Genomic DNA, 22,319 nt, shown 5'->3' on the forward strand with positions numbered 1-22,319 from the left:
TACCGACCCCTGCTGGCCTCCTGAGCTGGGAACCGGCTGCAGAGGCCGTGGCACCGAGGGCATAAGCACAGGAAGGGAGTCGTCAGGCCGCTGAAACTCCCGCCTTCCCCTCTCACCAGCCCTGGGAGGCTGGGGGTAGGGGTGGGGGGGGTGTCACTTAACTCCCTGGGAATTCAAATTCATCCTCTGTGAGTTGGGGCAAGCACACTTTACAACACGCTTGCAAGGATAAAAAAAGATGACTCACATAACTGGCAAATTGTAAACTTCTGATGTGCGTGATTTGTACTTTCATCGAAACGTGTGAGCAAGCCCTCTGCACTCACCCGATGTTTCTTGAGTGGCCCTGCGGCACAGATGCGGTGAGGGGCTGTAGGGTCGTTGGCGTGGCCGTTTCTGGGCTCCTCGGCTGAAGAACGCATCACAGAGTGTCTTTGTTATGGCCACGTTGCTGACTCGAAAGCTAAGAGGATTTACCAGCTTCCGGGGGTCTCTGGAGGAGGCTATCAGCCGGGGTTTCACTTCTGTAGGTCTCCAGCATCCGTCACAGTGCTGACTCAACGGATCAGGGTGAGTCAGGGGGAGGGCTTTTGGAGATCAGAATACTTCCTCCTAGGCGCTGCCTTCCGACTCACGCCAGGAGGGAGGTGAAACACCCACTGACATCTTTCTAACCCTTGATCTGCTTCCTGGAGTTTTTAAACCACTGGTTTTGCTCAGACACGCTGTCCTGTCACAGCCAGAGCCCCATCGGCCCCACTCCAATTTGGGTAATTACGTTGGACCCACCTAAAGTTCCCCTGGGATTTTCAATTAGATATGGGATGCTTCTTCCCAAGCAGCTGTAATCTGTCACCCACTCCCCTGTTAAACAGATACCGCATTCCACCCCAGAGGCAATCGGCTGCCCTTTAATGATGAGAAAAAAATTGCCCCTTTATCCCTCCCAACCCTGGGAATCCCTGAGGCAGAGTGAATCTGTGCCTGGGAGTGTCCCGAGGGTCTCGGATGCCCTCCCCAGGTGACCTGCTGAGTCCTCTGAGACATTCATTATTCTTTGGTGATTTGCAAACAGCTCACACTGGAAGCTGCAAACACAACTTAATCCAGTTGTGGCCAAGCCAGAGCCTTTGACAGATGTTTTTTTCCACGGGGCAGGACCAGGTTGGCTTTTAAAACTGGGCGATGAGGCTCATAAAAATCCCTGGTTACAATGCACTGTGGCTGCCCCGGGTTTGATTCAGTCTGACCTCAGTGATTTGCCCAGCCCCATGAGGACATGGAAGGACCATCCCCGGGTGGTGATAAAACTGTCAGGTGGGGTTCAGATGCCTGGGCTCCCCTACTTGCTTCAACCCCTCTCCTCCTCTCTGCAGTTAGGCAAATGTCCTTGGGAATAGGGACCAGGGCCTCAGTGATGGATAAGACACCATCCCCTGCATTAAAGAGCTAGACAAGTAAACAGCATAGAAAAGTAATGTGTTTTGTGCAGAGAAGAGAAGAATGGCTACAGTGTATTGAGGGGCCAGCTTCCAGCCCTCAGAGTTTTCACAGACTTCCTACAGCTTCATCTTCCAACTCTCCCACGGGTCAGGATTGTTACATAGAGTTTACAGGGGATGCAGACTCTCCCCGGTGGTAGAGCAGAGGGTGGAATTCAGGTCCACCTGACTCCAAAACCCATGCTCCTCTATGGAGCCCAGGAAGGGAGGCGGGGAAGGGGAAGGATTGTGGCCCGGGGAGTTTCCCTGGAGGAGGTGAGAAGCAAAGAGGGAATCAGAGTTGGCAGGGAAAGGAGGTGCTCCTGGCAGAAGGAACAAAGGCAAAGGCATGGAGTCGTTGGACAACGCTGTGCTGGGTATTTCTGGTCATTTTTTTTCTTTTGGCCGCACAGGGTAGCTTACGGGATCTTAGTTCCCCCACCAGGGATCGAACCTGGGCCCACAGCAGTGAAAGCATGGAGTCCTAACCACTGGACCACCAGGGAAGTCCCTGTGCTGGGTGTTTCTGGGAGGTGACCTGGGAGTTAGGCTTCACTGAGAGGCCACTGGTAGTTTTCCTTTAGCTCCTCCTCGGGGCCTGTAACGGGGGTTGGTCGGAAACCCAAGCGAACAGCCCAGAATTCACGGGTGGAAGGAGGCTTGAAGGCGGTCCAGGGGCTTAGCCTCTGGCTCCTTGTGCCCCAGTCCCGGCCCCATGGAGCACAGCTTGTCCCTCTTCCAGGCTTTTGCCCCTGCTGTTTCCTCTGTGGGAAATGCCCCCACCTCCACCTTTTCTACCCAAAGAATTCCTGCTTACCTTTCAGAGCAAATGTTACCTCTTCTAGGTAGATTTCTGGATTCACCCAGTTAGAATTAGTCTCTCTCACCTATATTCTAACATTTCATGTTAAAAAAAAAAAAATGGTACCAGTAAAGCACTCGTTAATCTTCATAACAACCCTGGGAGGCAGGTATTATTATCCACCGTTTTACAGATAAAGAAACTGAGGCCTAGGGAGATTAAGAGGCTTTTCTAAGGATGCACGGCTGGTGGATGGGGAAGCAGAGATTCAAACTCAAGTCTGTCTGAGTGCAAAGCCTGTAAGTTGTCACCGGCCATGATTGTCACTGGCAGTGGATTGTTAAGCCCTCCGGGGCATTCAGGGTCTGTGTCTTAGCACAGAACAGTCTGGACTCCCCAGAGTGCCTGGCACAGAGCTGCACACGGGGCTGACACTGTCCGAAGATCCGGAGAGCTGAGTTGGTGGGGCAAAGCCTCTCCTGGGCATGTGGATGGAGGGGAGGGTGAGGGACCTGTCTCACTCACTCTCAGCAAGAATCTGGTGATGGGCTTCCCTGGTGGCGCAGTGGTTGAGAGTCCGCCTGCCGATGCAGGGGACGCGGGTTCGTGCCCCGGTCCGGGAAGATCCCACATGCCGCGGAGCGGCTGGGCCTGTGAGCCATGGCGGCTGAGCCTGCGGGTCCCGAGCCTGTGCTCTGCAGCGGGAGAGGCCACAACAGTGAGAGGCCCGCGTACCGAAAAAAAAAAAAAAAAAAAGAATCTGGTGAGATGCTGACCCCCCCTGCCCAGCTCCCTGCAGGCTGTCCCTGGTCAGGAGAGTAGACATCTCACAGTTTCCTCAAAGACTCAGGGTGACCCGGACCCATTGAGTAACCTCATGCGGTGATTGGCTCCTTCCACCTCTAACTTCCAGCAGTCAAGCCTGTCTCTCAATGATCAAATTTCTGAGGGTGCTCTGAAGGGGTGTCGCAGCCGGAACAAGGAGACGCCAGCTTTTATTTGTAAGGGGAGAGTGGTGGATCACACACTGTAACCAGTTCTTCCACGCAGACTGGAGGGAAAGAAAGGAGGCAACGTTTTTCCCCCATTTTCCTGTGGGCACCTTTATCCTAAATATATACATCCAAGCCAGCTGTTCCTCCATCCCAAGACGTGAGCCTCTCGCAGGTTTACGATGGCTGCCAGCAGCCTCCGCTGGCAGTGGGAGTGTCCACCCTGCCCCAAGGTAACTCTGGTGAGAGGCCCCCTAACCTCACTTTCCTGAGGCTCCGTTGCCCGTCCAGGCAGCGGATGGTGGTGCTGCAAGGGATCGTAGTAATAACACTGCTTTTACTGAGGACTTACTGTGTTCGGACGCTCTGCTAGGCACCTTACATAGCTTTTCTCCAGTCATCAACCCGCATATAAGGAGTGAGTGTTACTACTCCTTGTTGCCAGGAACAGAGAGGTCCAGGGACTTGGCTGCCCGGTATTCAGACTCAGGTCTGTGTGACTCTAAAACTCGAAAATTCTCCTCTGCCACAATGCCCTCCCCATCTTGCTAGTCACCAAGACTTGAGTTCCAGTGCTGGCATTACCATGAACTTGCTCTGTGACACTGGGTGACTCACTTTCTCTCTCTGGGCACCAACTTCTTAAGCAAAACAAGGATGTTGGATAAGACATCTCTAGGTCTCCTCTAGCTCTCCGAGTCTAAGAATACCTCTGCTTCAGAAGGTGTTGGCCAAAGGGCAGCAGAGTTCCAGGGGCTGGGCATCCCAGTTCCCTCCTCTGTTTGGATGGGTTGCCTTTGAGCTGTGGTGAGTCTCCTGGGGCCATTCAAGGTTCTGAGAAATCTCTCTTTCATTTTCGTGAAAGACCTTAGAAGAAGCTTCAGATGTGAGGCAGAAGTGGGCAGCCCTTCTATTGCATGGCCAGGAGGGTAGGACATTTCCTGTTAACAATTCCAGGATTCCTGGGCAACCCAGCGGACCTCTCTGAATCAAGGCCAGATGGGAGGTCACAGCTGGAAGGGACCTCAGAGGTCGTCATGTCCAACCCCCCTCATTTTACAGATGGGGAGACTGAGTCCCAGAGTGAATTAGTAACAGAGTGAGGGCTCGAATACAGGTTCTCTCTTTCATTTATTCTCTCAAGAACAGGCTTAAAAGACTCCCTTTCCTGAGGGGGGGAAGACAGACCTGAAAACAACTGCAATCTAAGTGGTGATCGTTATTCAGAGGTCTCTTGACTTCCAGCCCAGTATTTTTCCACTCCTACCTCCTGCCTTGCCAAAAACATGTTTAATAAGTTTCTGAGATGTCAGTGCTAGAATGACCTCTAAAGATCTACTAGTCTTGGGATGGCAAATCCTTGGAATTTGGGATTCCTCTTCCCATTTCCTGGCCATGGCAGACATCACAAGTGGCTCACCAATGCTCTTCCCATAGAGCCCAAACGAGGCCTCAGTTCTTTACATGGCGCTCCAGCCAGGCACTACCAAGCGATCAGAGTTGGCACATGGCATCGATGTCTTCTGCCATTCCTGATTAGCTCAACGACATCCGTCATCCACAACGACGAATGTACTGGGCTCTCACTTTGTGCTGGGCCCTGTCCTGACTACTGTGTTTTAGGTGTGTCATCTCCTTTAACCCTGAAAACAAGCCTACAGGGTAGGTGCCATTATGACTGCCCTTGTGCAGGCGAGAAGACTGGGGTCCAGGGTCCCCAGATCACTAGCAGTGGAGCCGGAAGAGGAAATAGGTCTCCCAGTGCCTCGTCCAGTCCTCTTGCAGATGGCTGGGCACTGGGCAGGTCCTGGCTATGTCGAAAAACTGCCATTTCTCCAATAGACTGATTTAGGGACATCTTCCCATTTTTGTCTTTTCTGAAGGAGAAACCCCATCCTAACTTTCTCTGCCCAGCCTTTGCCTCTGCCCCCGAAGCCGCCTCTTCCAGGCCCTGGGCAGTATGAGATCGTGGACTACACGGGGCCACCCAAGCACTTCGTCTCCAGTGCATCCTTCGTGTCCAACACCAGCCGGTGGACAGTGGCGCCGTCCCAGCCAGGCCTGCCCGGCTCGCCTGGCCCAGGTCAGAGGATTGCTTTCAGTGATTGTAAAAACCAAACCTGGAATTGTTTGTCATTCCTGGGCCATCAAATACCACTGATTTATAGGCTGTTTGCCAAACAGTTTACAGGGGTTAGAGTGGATCTAGAAGACTTTTCGGCTTACACTGTCAGAGTATGAAAGGTGGGTTTTTGTTTTTGTTTTAATTTATTTTTTTAAGGTGAAAGGGCTCTTAGAGATGATCCAGGTCAGGGATTTATAACTGAGGACCATGAATGTTTCAAGAGACACAAAGCTGGGCTCCAGGAGGTCTGTGACCCTGAAATCGTCTGCAAATTTGGAACGTGCAGATATTATTTTCTGTGGAAAAGAGCCACAGCTTTTGTCTAAAAAGTTCATGTTCTTAAGAATGTTTAAATCGTAGGTCTAGTCTGGCGGGGTCACCTCCCAGATGGGGAAGGCCCGGAGAGCAAGGTGTCATAGCCCTGCAGAGGGTGAGCGGAGGGCAGAGGCCGAGACTCTCTCGCCTCGACGCCTTGTCTGTCATGAAATAAAACAGGGCTCCACCCGAGCCGCTGTTTCAAGCCATATAGTTACCCCCAGGATCTGCCTGAGAGCTGATAGTCTGAGGGACTTGTTCCAGGGGGTGGTCCCTGCACTCCCCTGCCTACTTGGAGCCCCTAGCTATTTACCACCCCCGACACTGGCCAGAGTTTATGGCATTGGGGAATGACAGGTGCGCTGATGGGCTGGTGGCGTGGGAGGGGGAAGGCAAGAGCTGAGGTGGCCAGCAGGCCTGTGAAAGTCAGGCTCTCAATGAGCATCGCTGATGCTCCCACCCTGCGGAGGCAAAGATGACTGAGGCTCAGTGCTGGCCCCCGAGGCGTCCCCTTCCCTCCACACACACAGGTGAGTAACATGTAAGGTAGGCGGGAGAGGGAGAATATCATCCTCATGGCTCTGTCCTTGGAAACGTAGTGATAAGCCAATAAGATGGCACAGGTTTGACCTACGGGTCATCTGGTCAGTCCAGGCAGAACTCAGCTTGGTCCCGCAAATGTACGAATGCCCCATGGAGTGGTGGGGCCAGGACCCCAGAGACCAGCCGGATCCTCGTCTGACCCTGTTTGGCCCAGTCCTCCAGGAGCTTTCTCCAAGCATCTTCTCCATGCGGGCACCTGGAGGGCAGGTGCAGGCCAGGGCCTGCTGCTGTGATCACCTAGGCCAAGGTGGGCTTCCCTGAGGGCCTCCCAGAGTAAGTACATGCAAACACCTGCCTTCTTGGCTTCCAGTGGGCGCAGATCTACCTGGACACCTCAGCAGCTTCCTGAGGGTGTACCGGAGGCCGTGCGTGGCCCTCGTGAACAAATCAGCATCAGCGTGAGAGTTTCCAGCCACCCCAGGTTGTGGTTCCCAAGCCCTGCGTGGTCCTGGCCGCTACTGTGATGGCTTTCAGTTTTCCCGAAATTTCTGAACTAAATCAAAGCAAACCCGCATTAAGCTGACACCTTGCTTCTATAAGAGTGTTGCTCTATTCATTTCTTTTCAAATTTCCTACAAAACTCTTTTGTAAATTTCCTTCTGTTAAAAAAGTTAGTGAGTTGAAGAAGGTGGGCAGCCGGAGTTCGAGTCCCGCCTGGGCCAGTTCAGAGCCGGATGACCTAGGCCCAGTCCCTCCCTCCCTGACTCCCCACATGTCAGGTGCAGGGGTCCCGCCGGCCTCACCCGCTCCAACGCCGAGTGCCAGGACCTTGAGAATTGGCCTTTTCTCTTTCAACACTGTCTCTCTCTCTCTCTCCTCTCACAGCCACATACAAGCCGGAATTCCCCGGAAAGCAGTCCTTTCTCTACAATGGGGACAAGAAATGGATCCCAGTGTTGTAGTCACCTCATCCGAGCTCAAGGAGACCCCCCCGGCCACCAGCTGTCACCCCAGGCACCCCGGACGGTCATTCAGAGAGCGCCCATCTCGTGTGTGACGGCTGATGACTTGGGACGTCCTTGCCCCCTGCCTGGTGTTACAGCTGGCCTGCCGTGCTTGTCCTTGTCCTGAGCTGCCCCCTGGACCGTGGACCCCCACCCCACGGACCCCCCTGGATTCCTGAGCAGACAGAGCCCCCCGGGTTACTTGGTCACGTGCCCTCCGGCCTGGCTCGGCCCGCCTGCCCTCAGCCCTCAGAGCTCGTGCAGCTCAGGATCCAGGAGGTGGTGGCCGATGGCAGATGCCCCGTCTGGAAGCCTGCTGCTGAGCCAGGGCTCTGGGGTCACAGGGTGGGCAGCGCAAGGCCGCGGCCCCGGCACACTCCCATGCTCTGGCCTTGACCTCCAGACTCCTCCCGGAGTTCCAGGAGCCGGGAAGGCCCACAGGCACTGTGACAGGGACCTGAAGGGGTTGCCTTGCCCTCGCCCCCAGCTCAGCCTCGTGTCTCGCCCTAGGAAGAGCATGGCAGCGTCACCATGGTCACGTGAGCTCATCACCCACTTTCAGGAGAGGGCTCCACATCCATTTGTTGGCTCCGCGCACAAAGGGCAGATGTGGGCAGGACCCTCTGGGGCCAGAGCCCTGGGCACAGCGGTTCTGAGGGGCGCCTGCAGGTTCTTACTTTTGCCCGGCCTTTCCCCTTCCCTGGCCTGGTCTCCGTCCCTCCCACCTCATGCTCAAGTCCAATATGATCTTTAATGGATCCTTTCTGGCCTGCCAAGTCGGTCCCCCTCAGCAAGAGGATGAGATTCTCAGAGAACCAAGAGGAACTGCAGTTAACCACACATCCCCTCCTTCCCCAGCTATCCACGTGTCTTGGGCTTTTGTAAGTGGAAGCCTCTTGCACCGCCTCCCTCCCCTCCGCGTGTCCCTCCCTTGCCCTTGGCTTTCTCCTTGGACTTTCCTCCGTGACTGTTAGTCCAGAACTGGCCGATGACTGCCTCTCCCTTCAGCGAGGGGCGGGTGAGGGAGAGGGAGGGAGAAGGATGGCACAACGGGTCCAGTTAAACAGAGTTCTCATTTCTCACAAAAGCTGGCCTTGTTGTGAACCTCATATTCCCGCAAGTGCCCCACTGCTTTGGGATGAGCGGGAGGCAGCCTGGAGCATGGCGCCAAGAGCGACCAAGGTCTGGACCTAAAGGTGGACACCTTGTGCTGAGTCTGCTCAGGCCCTTAGCTTCTCCTAGAGGTCAAGAGTCGGATCCGAATTTGGAGGTTCAAGGTCAAGCACTTCCACGGCTGGGTGGGCAAGGCAAGGGAGCAAAACAGGTGAGGCGAGAGGAGGTCCAGGAGCTGAGGAGGCTGCCCATCTAAAGGCCAGCTACCTATTGCCAGATCTGCAGATTTTTCAGAAGAACCTGGGAAATTTTAAAATGTGAAACTTCTTGATTGGAGATGTTAACAACCATATTTCAATTAAAAACTTTTTGTTCGGGCTAAAGGAAACTCTTCTGCTAACCATCAATTGTCCACTTCGGCGCTAGAAATTCTGGAAGACCCCTCTAAGGCTGACACTTGAAGCTGCACCTTTCTTTGAACCCAGACTCTTGACAATAGGGCCAGACCTGAAGGCCTTGGCTTTTAGGTCCCTCTGACCCTAGGAGACCTTAGCAGGCCACTGGGCTGGAAGCAGCCGGCCCTGGGATCACTGCAGGCAGAGGCTGGCGGGACTGCATAGAAAACAAAACAGGCCGCTCCTCCCTGGGGCAGCTGGGCTGAGCACCAGCAGGTGGGGTCTGTCTCTATAGAAACCCCTCCAAGTGGGGTCAGGAAAGTGGAGAGTCTGGGAAGAGGATGGCCGGGCTGCTCTTGGCCAGCCGGAATCGGGGTATTCCATAGAAGACACGGCTGGAGCTGAGGCCCTGAGCTCAGAGGGTCTGTCTGGGTTGTACCCAGCCTCTCTGAAGATGTCATAGGCTGCTCACAGCCCTGTCCAGCCCTGTGGTTCTCAAGCCCCATCTGTATGGTAGGATCACTTGGGGAGCTGTTATAGAGACTGCCCAGGCCCGACCCTCGAAGTTCTGATCTGAGGTAGGGTCTGGGCAGTGGTATCTTTATTAACATTCTTGGTGTGATTGCAAAGTGTCTAGTTAGGGTTAGGATGTACTGATAGTATTTTCCTAAATTCAATGTGCATACAAATCACTTGGAGATCTTATTAAAAGATCTCGGGTGGGGCCCGAGAGTCTACGTATTTTTTCTTTTTTTTTTTAAATCGAGATATAATTGAAGTAGAACATTGTATTGGTTTTAGGTGTGTTTCTAACAAGCTCCCAGGTGAAGCTGATGCTGCTGGCCCATGGACCACACTTAGAGCAGCAAAGGTCTAGTAAATACACCTGATTGTGGAGCTCTTCATCTGGCTCTCCATGTGTTCATCCAACTGCCTGTCAACCTATTTAGCCTTCCCTCCCTCCCTCCTTCTTTCTCCTCATTATTTGTTCATCCCTCACTCCTGCGTTCCTCATCCATCCTTTTCTCCCCTCGCTCACTCGCTGTCTACCGTGCAAAGCTACCTGCAGGCAGGGGATGGCAATTCCTCCAGCCACCAGCTGCGTTTGTAGTGACCCCCGTTTGGAAAGGACTTACCTTCACTCCTTTCACCTTTCCACTCTTTGAAGAAGGACAACCCCGGCATGGCTGCTGTCGGGCTCAGGAGCTGCCCTTTGCTCCCCGACCTTCTCTGAGGGCAGGACAGAATTTCCTCAAGCCTTTCAGAGCTCTCTTTGCTTGAGGTCCAAATGGCCTTCCTAGCCATAGACGGCCTCATCTGTTGTCTGCTCGTGTGGAGGGGAGAGAAGCGGGCCCTGGCATTTTGGCTGGAGGCCGTGGGTGGAGGTGGATGTGGAGCTGCAGGCCCCACCCCTGAGCTCGGCAGCAGGCTTTGCACTGGCCCCCATAGTTCCCTGTGTGCATTAGTCAGCCAGACACTGGCAGGTTGCAAAGGCAGCAAGGCCTATGGAACGACGGCCATAGAGCAGTGGTTCTCGACCTTGAGTGCACATGGTAACCACCTGGGGGGCTTGAAAAGCACTGAGGCCTGGGCCCCAACCCCAGAAATTCTGACTTAATTGCTGCAGGGTGTGGTCTGGGCAGTGGGGATGAAAGCTGCCTAGGTGATTCCCGCGTGCAGTCAAGGTTGAGAAGATCGCCTTCCTGCTTCTGGAGGCTCTGGAAGGAAACGAACAGACGCGGAACACCTCTGCGTACCTGGCCGCGTGTTGGTACTCTGCATACGCTCTGCCATTTCACCCTCATGCGGCACCCAGGGGGACGTAGCAGCGAGGCCCGGAGTGGGCAGAGCAGCTCTGGGTGCTCCGTGGGGTCGCTCCAGCAGTGCCGGGCAAGCTGTATTGGAGTCAGAGACCACAGGAAACATCAGTAATACTGACCCTCACGTCAAAGTTTTGATATGTTATCATGTTTTTTGGGCCTTAATTTCAAAAAGCATCGCATTGGACTGTGACTTAACTTGGTTACTGAGCTCTTTGGCTCCTCTTAATTTTGTGCCTGAGGCTAGGGCCTCTCTTGCCTGACCTGAGTCCTGGCCACAGGGCCTTGAGAATTCGGACTCTAGACCTCCTATCAGAGCCAGAAGGCCCTTGGAGACATCCACGGTCTTCATACTTCTTTTTTTTAAGTTTAGTTCAGACAAAAGTTAATACGAGAAATCTTAGTGTATAAACGAAGGAAAGCAGAGCTGCTATGACTGAGTCTGGGGAGGATGCCTAAGGGCTGCCTGCTGTCTCCTCCCCCACATTGTAGGGGCCTTTGAGACCCACCAGTGAACCGTGGGGCTCCAAAGATGATAGCTACCCAATGACCCATTTTACAGCCAAAGAAGCTGAGGACTAGAGCTGGTGGGGTGCTGGTAAGCCAGAAGGGCCGAGGGAGGGAGGAAGCTCTGACTTGCCATTTGTTCTCTAGGGAAAATAAGGCCTTGACTTGTAGCATTTGTCAATTCCTGCGGTGTAAACACTCCCTCCAACATACCGACAGGACGTCACTGACCTCAGAGTCGGGGAGAGACGGCTGGATCGCGTCTGTGAGTGGGTAGGAGCCGGCAACAGGAAAAGTGAGTTGGTCGAGAGCATGGGGGCAGAACTGGCAGGAGAGTGTGGTCACACGGCTCCCGGCCCTGGGTTCTGCCCACTGCCCCAGCTGTGAGGTCCTTGGCAAGGGCATCCTGGGACTTCTTCCCCTCCAGAGTCAGTGATCCCGACGTCATAACGTTCAGCCTGTGGGACCACGCAGGACAGGCCACACAGGACAGGCCACACAGGACGGGCCACACAGGACAGCACACAGGACGGGCCACACAGGACGGGCCACACAGGACGGGCCGCACAGGACGGGCCACACAGGATGGGCCACACAGGACGGGCCGCACAGGACGGGCCACACAGGACGGGCCACACAGGACGGGCCGCACAGGACAGCACACAGGACAGGCCACACAGGACGGGCCGCACAGGACGGGCCGCACAGGACGGGCCACACAGGACGGGCCGCACAGGACGGGCCACACAGGATGGGCCACACAGGACAGGCCACACAGGACGGGCCACACAGGACGGGCCACACAGGATGGGCCACACAGGACAGCACACAGGACGGGCCGCACAGGACGGGCCACACAGGACGGGCCGCACAGGACGGGCCGCACAGGATGGGCCGCACAGGACGGGCCACACAGGACGGGCCGCACAGGACGGGCCGCACAGGACGGGCCACACAGGATGGGCCACACAGGACGGGCCGCACAGGACGGGCCGCACAGGACGGGCCGCACAGGACAGGCCGCACAGGACAGGCTGGGCATCAGGACTCGGCCGCCTTCCATGGCGGCATCTCTGCTTCACCAGGGCCCAGCACTTACCAGCACCCTTCAAGTTCGAGGCAAACCACTTACAGGATAGAGAAGGAGGGAGGCCTTGTTTGCTTTCACCCTCTCCTTCTGGAAGACTTTCACAAAAGGAACTAGTGTAGCATTTGAAGTAATACATACGTAGAATTTTATTACTAAATACCATACGAGTATACAAAATGCATAACTGAATAACAGCTAAAAAAAAATCCAAGAAATGTGAAATACACATTTTTTGAAATGATAAAAACGTATCCATGAAAAATATAAGATGTTGCATATATACAATATATACTTATATATATAAAACATAAGTGAAAATTGTAAATAAGAAATGTGTACAGTAGTGAGCAGGCACGGCGGTCGTCTTACACCGAGGCCACTTCGTTCCAGTCGGCCGGCTCTGACTGCTGTCTGGTGTTGAGGAAGTACATCTATGAGGAGAGTATATCCACTACAGTGTCTTTCAAAAGTCATTTGCACTAGAAATCAAGTGTTTTCAAGTTAACAACTGACCAAAGGGTGAGGACTCATTGGTCTGAAGTTGATGGAAGAGTCAAGAACGGGAAGAGTGAAGTCAGCTTGGGGAGACAGGGCCCACTTCCCCCATCCGAACGGCAGCCCGCAGGAGAGGGGCTGTAGAGAAGGTCTTCCGAGGAGGAAACAGCCTGCTGGGCTTGTTAACCAACATGACACTGTCTCTGGCTGGGCAGGCCCTGGCCGGAAGTTCAGAGAATAGATTCAAGCACGAGATGAGGGTTCGGATCAGGACACCTCCCAGGTCCCTTCCTGGCCTTGACGTCTGTGGGTCTGTGACTTGAGGGCCTCTTCCCTCAGGGAAGGCATTCAAGTAACAGCACTGAGGCATGCGGAGAGGTTGTGTGTGGCGCGGGGCCACTTCCCAGCTGGCTCCTCGCCTGGGGTCCACTTCAAGAGGTCTGAGGCTGTGGGCGCCCAGGGCTCACAGCTCCTTAAGGATGATCTGAATCTTGCCGTCAAGCTCCCCCATGTCCAGCAGGAAGGCGACGTGGTTGCTGTAATGCTGAATGATGTTGTTGTCCATGTTGACCAAGATTCTGGAAGAGAAGAGAAGGTGTGTGTAGAATGGGCTGGGCCCCTTGTTTACAGGGCCTCTGAGTAAAGGGAGACAGTAATGGCTGCTACCTATCGGGCGCCCCCAGCACTTCAGGCACCTCTTGGACTTTCTCTCTGACCCTCATAACAACCCACAAGGTGGGCACTCACTGTCCCACTTTACAGGGAAGGACACAATTCCCAGTGGCCGAGCCCAACTCAAACCCAGGCCTGCTGGCAGCCACGCCCACCTACTGCACCAGATTGCCTCTCCTCACACACACGAGCGTGGACACAACCAGCGCAGTGCACCTTAGTCACCAGGCCAGACTGACCACTCGGACGCGGAGTGAGTTCAAGTGCAGCAGGCATGGCGGGTGGACCCGTGAGGTTTGGGTTCAGCAGGAGGCTGCGATGTGGCACTCAGATGTGCCCGCCTGACCCACAAGCAGGTGCCACGCAAGGCCCCCTCGGTTTCACCCCAGGAAGCTGAAATCTCAGGGATGGCATCGTGGACTTGAGGGGCTTGGCTCTCTCCCCCCACAGTCTTCAGGCAAGGACCTAGGCCAACCTGAGAGGGACAGAGCCTCTGTGGGTGTGGCCCTCTGCAGAGGGTCAAAGCCATAGTGTAGCCAAGGGCACCCCTCTAGGAGCTGCCTCCCCAGTGAAGGACCCACCGGGCTGTGACCTGACCTGAGCACAGCAGCTTCCTCTTTGTAATGGGGCAGGTGTTTTCCTCCATCCACCCCTCCATCCACTTCACCAGCATCTGCTGAGGTCTTTCCATGTTCAAGACCTTGCTCCAAACAAAAACAAGGGCCACATAGAGATCCTAGGTCCCGCCCTCCAGGAGTTTTGAATCTACTCGGGCCCGGGAAAATGGGTCCTTATAACCGTATTAGCCCGGTACACAGACGGGGCAGCTGAGCAAAGTCATTTGCCTGGGATCACACAGTTAAGAGACGGCAGAACTGGAATTTGAATCTGGACTTTTGTCTCTTTCCACTGCATCATTTTTTTAGAAAAACAACAACAAAACCCAAAACCCTGTAATTATAAGTTAGGGAGTGGCATATAAAAGGAAGGGAAAATCCAGGGCTGGGGAAGAGTTCAAGATAAGGCAAGATTATTTAAGTGGGACGGGAGGGAGGGCGGTGAGAATCCCAGACTACTACTCCTGGCAGGTAGCCAGCCGTCTGCTTTCCCCGGGGACCCCAGGAGAGGCAGTGGCTTTGTCCCCCCACCCCGCATCCCCCAGACCAGGAGGTGTGATGGAGACAGCAGTAGGCTGAAGCCTGCGGCCCATGTCCAGTCGTCTCTGCAGTGGCACCAAGCAGCCGCTGCTTTCTGGAAGGAGGTCTGGGCTCAGGCTCCAAGGCCTGGGTGCTGACTGCCAGCATCTAATTATAAGATCCTGCTTCCCTGGGTCCTGTGTGCAGTGCCTTCATTTCACAGAGGGATCTTTGTCTGGGAGCTGCCGGCTGGGAACAGACCAGAGGAGACCAGGGCTGCGGCAGAGGGGTGGGCGCTTTGTCGGTGATGGTGCTTTTGTTCGTCTCCTACAGTGGCATTTACTGAGCGCCCTACGTGCACTAACTTGAAGGCCTACTCTCAGGCAGGGCCTCCCAGAAGGCCCGGAGCGCACGCCCGCGCACAGGGGATCCCACACAGGCCCACAGACCCGTTCCTCTCAGAGGTCAATGACAACCGGGCCCTAGAGGCAGGGGCTTGTCAGGAGCCGCTGTCCCAGAATGGGGGCCTCCTGTCACTTGCCAGCTTCTGGCTGTCTTCTGTCCTAGTTCGCATAGAACCCCTGGCCAGCCGCCAGCAAAAACAATGTATTTGTTAATCTTTCAAGCACACTCAGTGGTGCTTGTAAAGCTGATTGTATCTACCTTTGTCCAGAGGACTTTCTGGAGGGTTCTGTGAAAATAAACGAAGCCAGTGATTACAGTTTCCTGTTCCTCAGATGAGGGAAGCAGCAGATGAGCCTGCCTCTGCTCTCCCAACAGGTTTTTTGGGGGATTCTTCTCATTTAGGCATCGCAGACAATCCTAGGCCTGAGGTTTCATAGCTGGGGTGTGTATGGGGTGTGGGTGCTTCTGGAGGGCCGCTGGGTGATGCCCTGGGCTGTAGAGCTGGGCAAATATAAATCGGCTGGCCTGGCCACAGCCTGTATTTGCACATTGCTTAGCGGTCAAGGGAACGAGCAGGAGGCAAGATGAAACAGTGGGTGCGCGCACGGGCTTTAGACAGGCCATGCTTGCTCCTGCCATTACTAGCTTTGTAACCCTGGGACTATCCCGAACCCCAGTTTCCTCATCTGTAGAAATAATCATACCAAATTCAAATGGTCAACGAGATGATGCTTGGGAGTTCCTTAACCCAGCGCGTGGCATGTAGGAAGTGCTCCACAAATGGAAGTTATTATCATTATAGTTGAAATATCTGGCTGGGGCTTAAGGGAAAGACTTGCAGCTCCGCCAGTGGGGCTCTGGGGCTTCTTTGTACGCAATCACACACAAGGCATTTCCCAGCCCCTCAGCGCAGCCTGAGGTGGGAACTGGAAGAGAGGACGGCAGTGGCAGGTGGGGTGGCAGCCAGGGGGTGTGGACACTGGCACCAAAGGGGAAGTGGGGCTGGGCTTGTCTGGGCAAAGCAGAGCCTGCCCTCTGCTATGAGGTGGATTCCGCTCCACAGAGCATGTGAGCTCCAGTTCCCAGTTTGAAACCGAAACTTGGAAGGAAAAAAATACACAAAGAACCCTAGACATTCATACAACCAAAACCAAACGATCCTTTCCCAGGGGCTGCAGGGCTGCACACCTTCCCCCCACCGCCGGCCCTTCTATGGGAGGCTGGGTGGGAGCCAAAAAGGGGAGGGAAGGAGGCCTGTCTGTGAGGAAGGAGGTGGCCCCTGGGCCTGACTGGATGGCCCTCAGCTTGAGTACAAAACATGCGTCAGTTTGCAGTCCCCTGAAAGAAGAGCCACAGACAGTAGCCCCAGGGCAAAGCCTGAGCACCTTCCAGGAAGAGCCGCGGGACTTAGTCTCAGGCTGTCTGGAGCTGGAGGGTCAGTCCGAGCTGTTCGGGGGCGGGGAGGGGCTGGGCGTGTTTCCCAGGGCCCTAGTCCAGGGTCCTCTAGGCAGGTAATGGCAGTCACGATTCCTCACTGCACGGGGGCCCCCATGCTGGGCTGGTGAAGCGACCTAGGCAGCAAGGGCTGCAGAGGCCCGGCTCACTGGCTCTGACGGGGGTGGAAGCCTGGGAGGGCCGTCAGCACGTGGCCCTCCAACTCCACCCCCCCATGCCACCCCTGCCAAGGAGAGATCTCCTGGGCAGAGAGCAAAGGCTACTGTGGTCCTTAGCACTAATCCTCTGGAGCCCGTGGCAGGTGGCAGTCACTGCCCGGCCCCCTGGAAGGTAAAGCTTTACTCCCTCCTGCCTCATCCAGACTTGAAGATGGAGGAGGCCTGTGGAGCATCCCTGGCTGGGCTCCCTCAAAATGACATCCAGGGGGCTTCCCTGGTTCCCTGGTGGCGCAGTGGTTGAGAGTCTGCCTGCTAATGCAGGGGACACGGGTTCGAGCCCTGGTCTGGGAGGATCCCACATGCCGCAGAGCAACTGGGCCCATGAGCCACAACTACTGAGCCTGCGCATCTGGAGCCTGTGCTCCGCAACAAGGGAGGCCGCGATAGTGAGAGGCCCGCACACCGCAATGAAGAGTGGCCCCCGCCCACCGCAACTAGAGAAAACCCTTGCACAGGAATGAAGACCTAACACAGCCAAAAATAAATTAAAAAAAAAAAATGACATCCAATCACAGTTCCTTTCCCAGACTCATCGCCAGCCATTTCTTTCTCGGACCCTCTGATTCAGCCGGTAGCAACTTTGCTGGGCCCTTCTGCTTCTGTGTCTTTCCTCCACTGCTCCTGCCCCTCTGAACATTGCTTATCACCTCTGAGCCTCAACTTCCCTATCTGTAAAATGTGTGTAATGGTATCTACCTCACGGTATGGGTTAAATGAGGGTTTAACCCATGAGGGTTAAATGAGATAATGAGATAAGCTTAGCCTAGTATGTGGCACGTAGTAGGTGGTTAAGTGAAGATAGTCGTCACCCTCATCATTACCATTGTAGTCAAATGACTTGGTTACCTTGGTTATTCCTGACATGTGGCCCTGTGCTTCCCTCTCCCCCTGAGTAGGTGGCGTATAAAGACCCTTGCATCCGGCTCCCACTCCTTTCCTTCCCAACAGTGATCAGTGTCTGGTCTCTGCAGGTGGCCTTGGCCTGATAGGGCACTCTCCACCCCAACTCCACATCGCCTCTACCTCTCCACAAAGCCAAGTACAAACACAGCTCAGCTCCGAGCAGCAGGCCTCTGCCAGGCAGGGCGAACCTTCTGGGAGCTCCCTGAGCCAACGTTTTAGAGGGAAAGGGGCAGGGTGGGGGTGTGAGGAGGGAGAGCTGTGCTGGGCACTTACCCCCGCTTGCATTTCTTGTAGACTTTGTAAATGTTCTCCTCAGGGAACCCATACTTCTCAGAGATCTGGAAGAGAATGACAGGAGATTCACCATCTGCGGCCCAAACTGGGTTTATACCAGTCTTTTCTGTCATGACTTTTAATTTCCTGATTATAAAATATATACCCATATTGTAGAAAAATACAGTGAAGAAAATTATAACTCATCCATAATCCTGTATCCCAGAGATAAACACTAATAACATCTGAGTGTATTCCTTCCTGTCTTTTGGCCATGTACACGGGTATTTTTATATTCCACATAGATAGTTTTACTTATCATTGTATGTTATAAGCCTTCCCATATCACGACAAACTCTCGACCAACAGCATGTTTGGTGGTTGTAAACTATTCCAAAGGTCATCTGCCATTTCCCTCAATCCTTGCCTATCATCAGACATTTGGATTTTTCCAGTGCTGGGAGCTCCCCACTCACCAGCTAGCTGACCAGCTGTGCAAACCACTCGTGGAGATGGAAATGGTGCCTAGCTCATAGGGTTGTTGACAGAATTAAATGAATTGGTCTATGTAAAACACTTAGGACAGTTCCTGGTATGTACTAAATAAATGTCAGTACTCAAATAAATGGTCATTATTACTTCAGAAGTGGTGCGACAGGGATGCTCCTGTCCTGCTGTGGGGGGAGGGGTGGATAACCCAAACACTTTCCCTTTCTAGCAGGAATTATTTACCCCATCTGATGGGTGAGGGTGCTGAACTCGAAGAAGATAAGGTATGCACCCAAGGCCTAGCCTAGAACCCAGATTTCCTGCCCCCATCACATCCCAGAACATTGGAGCTTAGTCTACAAGTGAGGAAATTGCAGCTCAGAGGCCTCAGCAACCTGGCTGAGCTCACACAGAGTCAGCCCATTTCTCCCCAGACCTCCTGAAGTCTCCTGTGGGGCGGACAGAACTGGTCTGGTTCCAGTTCCACCACCTGGGGTTGCAGAACTCTGAACAAGTCACCTTACTTCATGGAGCCTCAGTTTCCTCATGTGTAAAATGGGCGCCATGATGGGATGTACACACAGGTGGTTCTGCACAGGAATTGAGACGCTTACGTCAAGGGCCCGGCCCAGCGCCATCCCTGGGGAAAGCTCGGTCAAATGCCGCTGGTTAGTACTGCTGGCTGCCTTGGAGCTGCAGGGAGCGGCAAGCAACAAGCTTCAGGCTGAGGTTGTCCTCTCTGGGCCTTTCAGGAAGAGGAGCCGATTCAGCTCCTCAACTGGTCTCTGCCTTGACAGAGATCTCTCCAGGCAAGAAAAGTTCTTAGACTACTTATCTTAATGGCAGGCAATGTGGCTAGAGGCTATCAGGAAGATCTCAAGTGAGTCTAAGCAAGAACTTAGGAGCTTCCTAACTATATGTTGTACCAAGACAACTGCATTGTATGGCTGTCCCCAAGCGATGAGCTCTCCACCCCTGAAGTATGCAAGTCAAGAGTGGGCACCCGCTTGGAAGAGTCACTGAGGAGAGAGCTGGGGCACCAGGTGGGAGCTGACCCTTTAAGGTACTGTCCAACCCAAAGATTCTGAGTCTATATTCTAGTGACATTAATGGCCTTTTGCGAGCCCAACTTCCTGGGGCTGGTGCCAAGCAGGGCTGATGCTATGTGAAGAGAACAGGATAACACAGCCGAGTGGAGAGAGCTTGGGCTGGAACCTCAGCTCTGTCACTTCTAGTTACCTTGGCAAGTCACCTGACCTAATAGCACCCACTTTTCAGGGCTGTTAAGAGAATATGGTGAGCTAGCGAATGCAGCACGCCTGACAAGATGCCTGACACGTAGTGGGGCTTCAATAAAAGATAGCTATGTTATCACTTGATTCATTTTCCCTTCCCCAACCTGACATCTTAGAACCAGCTGGCTTTTCTGTGTGGTTCGACCTTGAAACACAGCTGGCCCTGGCGGAGGCTGTGTTTGCTCAGTTTCTAGCTGAACCACAAAGCTGCTGTGGATTTTGTTCGGGGCTGTTTCACCTGCTCTCTGGCGGTTTGGGGGGTTGGGGAAGGTCTCCTTGCCCAGGCACCACCTTCAGCCGCCCCAGCCAGCGCCCCCTGTCCAACCACAAGCTGGAGGAATGAGGCCCTCTGGGAAAGAAAAAAGGGTATCTCTGGGGCCTGGCCTTTTGGGGTTTCATTCCCATTAAAATAGAAACAGGTTTGCAAAGCCAACAAAAAGCTCTGGCCTGTCAGACAGCAGCCATCAGATTAAGGAGGATTTATGGTGTGTGCGACTCCCAGGGTGGAGCCCGGGTTCTGGCTGGGAGATAACATCTCAGAGGCACACCTCCACCAGCCGGGCCCCACAGGCGCCCTCAGATGGGTGGGACGGATGGGCCACCAGAAAGCCAGCGTTCCAGCATATTCCTTCCCAGAGTCTTCCTGTGGGAAATCGGAACTATATGGCGAAGAGTCGGGGGAGATGGGAGGGCAGAGAGGGCCACGGCCAGGGTCCACAAGGCCTCTTACCGCACTCCTCAGGCCCTTCAGGTCCGGGGTCTTCAACATGAGGGCATCAAACACCTCCTCAGTCTCTCTCCGCACGTACAACAGCACTGAGAAGCAAAGGGGTGGCTTTTAGTGGTGTAAGGGAACATCTGGGGGTGGGAGAATCTTAAAAAATATTATTTGTAACCTAAGATTGATTTCTGCAAAAAGAGCAAATCCTTGCTGAGGGTGTGTACCCAGCTGGGAAACACCCCACCTGGCTCTGCGGGTCCCACACACTTGCTCAGACTTTGCTGATTTTGGTGGGTTTGAATCCCTGCTCTGCCACCTGCCAGCTCTGTGACCCTGAAGAAGTTCTTTTAACATCACTGAGCCTCATTTTTTCCAGATGGAAAATGGAGACAGCTCCACCCACTATTTCACAGAGTTGTTGTGGGCAGTACTGATAGAACACCAAGTGGGGTGCAAGGCTCAGTTCCAGGCTGCTGGAAGCTTCTGATCTTGCTTGCTGGTTGGTTTCTTCCTGATGGTCAGCTAGAGCACCCCTCTCTCAGGAAGTCACAGACTTACTGTGTCAAAGACAGAAAGCCAGGTATTGAAAACCCACCCCACTCCTACCCCCATTAGAGAAAGTGGGGAGGACCTGCCCAACATCATGAGCCTGTTGCCTTACCAGCTGCCCCAGGACGCCCACGTTCAAACAAGGTCAGAGGCAGAAGCCCCCCAGCTCCGTGGCTGTCCCTCCAAGCACCCTGGATGCCCTCCTTACCCGCTCCACCCCTCACTCAAATCCTGGCCCAGGCCCAAACTCCAGGGAGTAAAGCAGCCCCTCGAGCTCTCCCCACTGGGGTGGGCGCTGCCCTGGCTGCCTGGACCAGAATCAGTCTGAGGCTTTGGGGAGGCCTCATGGAGGGCTGGGGCTGGGGTCAGAGGACAGACGGGGTGGGAGTGAGGCTACCTCTCTGTAGATCATCTTCCTTGGCCTGTTTGGAGGGCAGAGGCTCAAACTCCTCGGTGAAGGGTGAGCAGGTACGCTTCAGAGGCAGCCTGTGGGGATGGCAGGGAGAGACCTGTGAGGAACCCAGAGTCTGAGGGGCCCCAGAGGTGAAGAAGACCCTATGAGGGTGGGCACAAAGCAGTGGGACAGAAGTTACAGGAGCAGGTTCTGGAGTTGGACTGCATGGGTTTGAATCCCAGCCCTGCCCCTCACTAGCAGGGTGACAGCCCCTCAGTGTCCCCATCTATAGCAGCGTGCTGCATGAAGTTGTGAGGTTGAAGGAGATAATGCACCCTGCTTTTAGAACCGTGTGTGACACATGGCAGGCCCTCCATAAATATGGACTATTGTTTCATCCTCAATAGTATTCTTTTTTGAAAGAATCAAGTTGGACGTGAGTCAGTGGGAGGAGGGAGGCTTGTGGATTTTAGAGTGAGTCAGACTTAGCTTCCAGCCTGCCTCTGCTTCCTAAAAGCTGTGTGACCTTGGACAAGTCATTTCACTTCCTCTGAGCCTCAGTTTCCTCATCTATAAAGTGGAGCAATATCCCCTGCTTGCCTGACTCACTGGGACTGTTGTGAGGTAATAAGTGACATAATTTGGTGTGAAAGAACCTTATGAAAAGTACTTCTTGTTTATAAGGAGGAGACCTATATCAACAATACACGATCTTCATAAAGTACTTTCCCATTTACAAAGATTCTGTTACATGCCGCTTCTCATATCTGCCTCATTCTCATGAGGCCGTTTTCCTCCTTTGACAGATTTCTAGCTGAGGCTTGAAGAGGTGAAGGGACTGTGGCTGACAGAGGGAAGGACGTGGAGGTCCATCCTGGGCTGAAGGGCCAAGGGGCCCTGGCCACCCCCTTGGCCTCCTGGAGGCTGGTGGGTGTGGGGGGAGGGGACACGGGGTTGATTCCCCTAAGTCCTCCCACACAGCTCCCCTCCCTACTCTCCGAATCTGTACCACCATCTCAGAGGCTTTCTCTTTCCCATTTTACAAGCAGGTGTCTCGCCAAAGATTCTCCAACTTTTCAAATAAAACAAACCCATAAAAACTCAGGCAATTTCAGTGAGAAAGGAGC

General features: G+C 54.0%; 2 protein-coding genes across 6 annotated transcripts in view; one reads left to right on the forward strand and one right to left on the reverse strand.

Annotated features, from left to right (window-relative positions):
* STPG1 (sperm tail PG-rich repeat containing 1) overlaps window positions 1-10,739 on the forward strand; it is a 52,087-nt gene extending 41,348 nt beyond the window's left edge. The window contains exons 8-9 of one of the 3 annotated variants that reach the window (XM_019938502.3): window positions 5,159-5,358; window positions 7,144-10,112. In XM_019938502.3, the coding sequence (XP_019794061.1) occupies window positions 5,159-5,358; window positions 7,144-7,220 (277 nt within the window). In that variant the 3' untranslated portion in view covers window positions 7,221-10,112. Of the gene's footprint in view, window positions 1-5,158 lie in introns of all 3 variants that reach the window. The other 2 variants (XM_019938500.3, XM_073794186.1) reach the window with 2 other exon arrangements.
* Window positions 10,740-12,315: 1,576 nt separating this feature from the next.
* GRHL3 (grainyhead like transcription factor 3) overlaps window positions 12,316-22,319 on the reverse strand; it is a 35,503-nt gene continuing 25,499 nt past the window's right edge. For 2 of the 3 annotated variants that reach the window (XM_033841021.2, XM_033841014.2), the window contains exons 13-16: window positions 21,196-21,284; window positions 20,259-20,344; window positions 17,745-17,809; window positions 12,316-13,260 (exon numbers count right to left, since the gene is read on the reverse strand). In XM_033841021.2, coding sequence (XP_033696912.1) covers window positions 13,146-13,260; window positions 17,745-17,809; window positions 20,259-20,344; window positions 21,196-21,284 — 355 coding nt within the window. In that variant the 3' untranslated portion in view covers window positions 12,316-13,145. Of the gene's footprint in view, window positions 14,055-17,744; window positions 17,810-20,258; window positions 20,345-21,195; window positions 21,285-22,319 lie in introns of all 3 variants that reach the window. The other variant, XM_033841028.2, reaches the window with a different exon arrangement.

The sequence above is a fragment of the Tursiops truncatus genome, chromosome 1, assembly GCF_011762595.2.
Source record: "Tursiops truncatus isolate mTurTru1 chromosome 1, mTurTru1.mat.Y, whole genome shotgun sequence".
NCBI lineage: Eukaryota > Metazoa > Chordata > Mammalia > Artiodactyla > Delphinidae > Tursiops > Tursiops truncatus.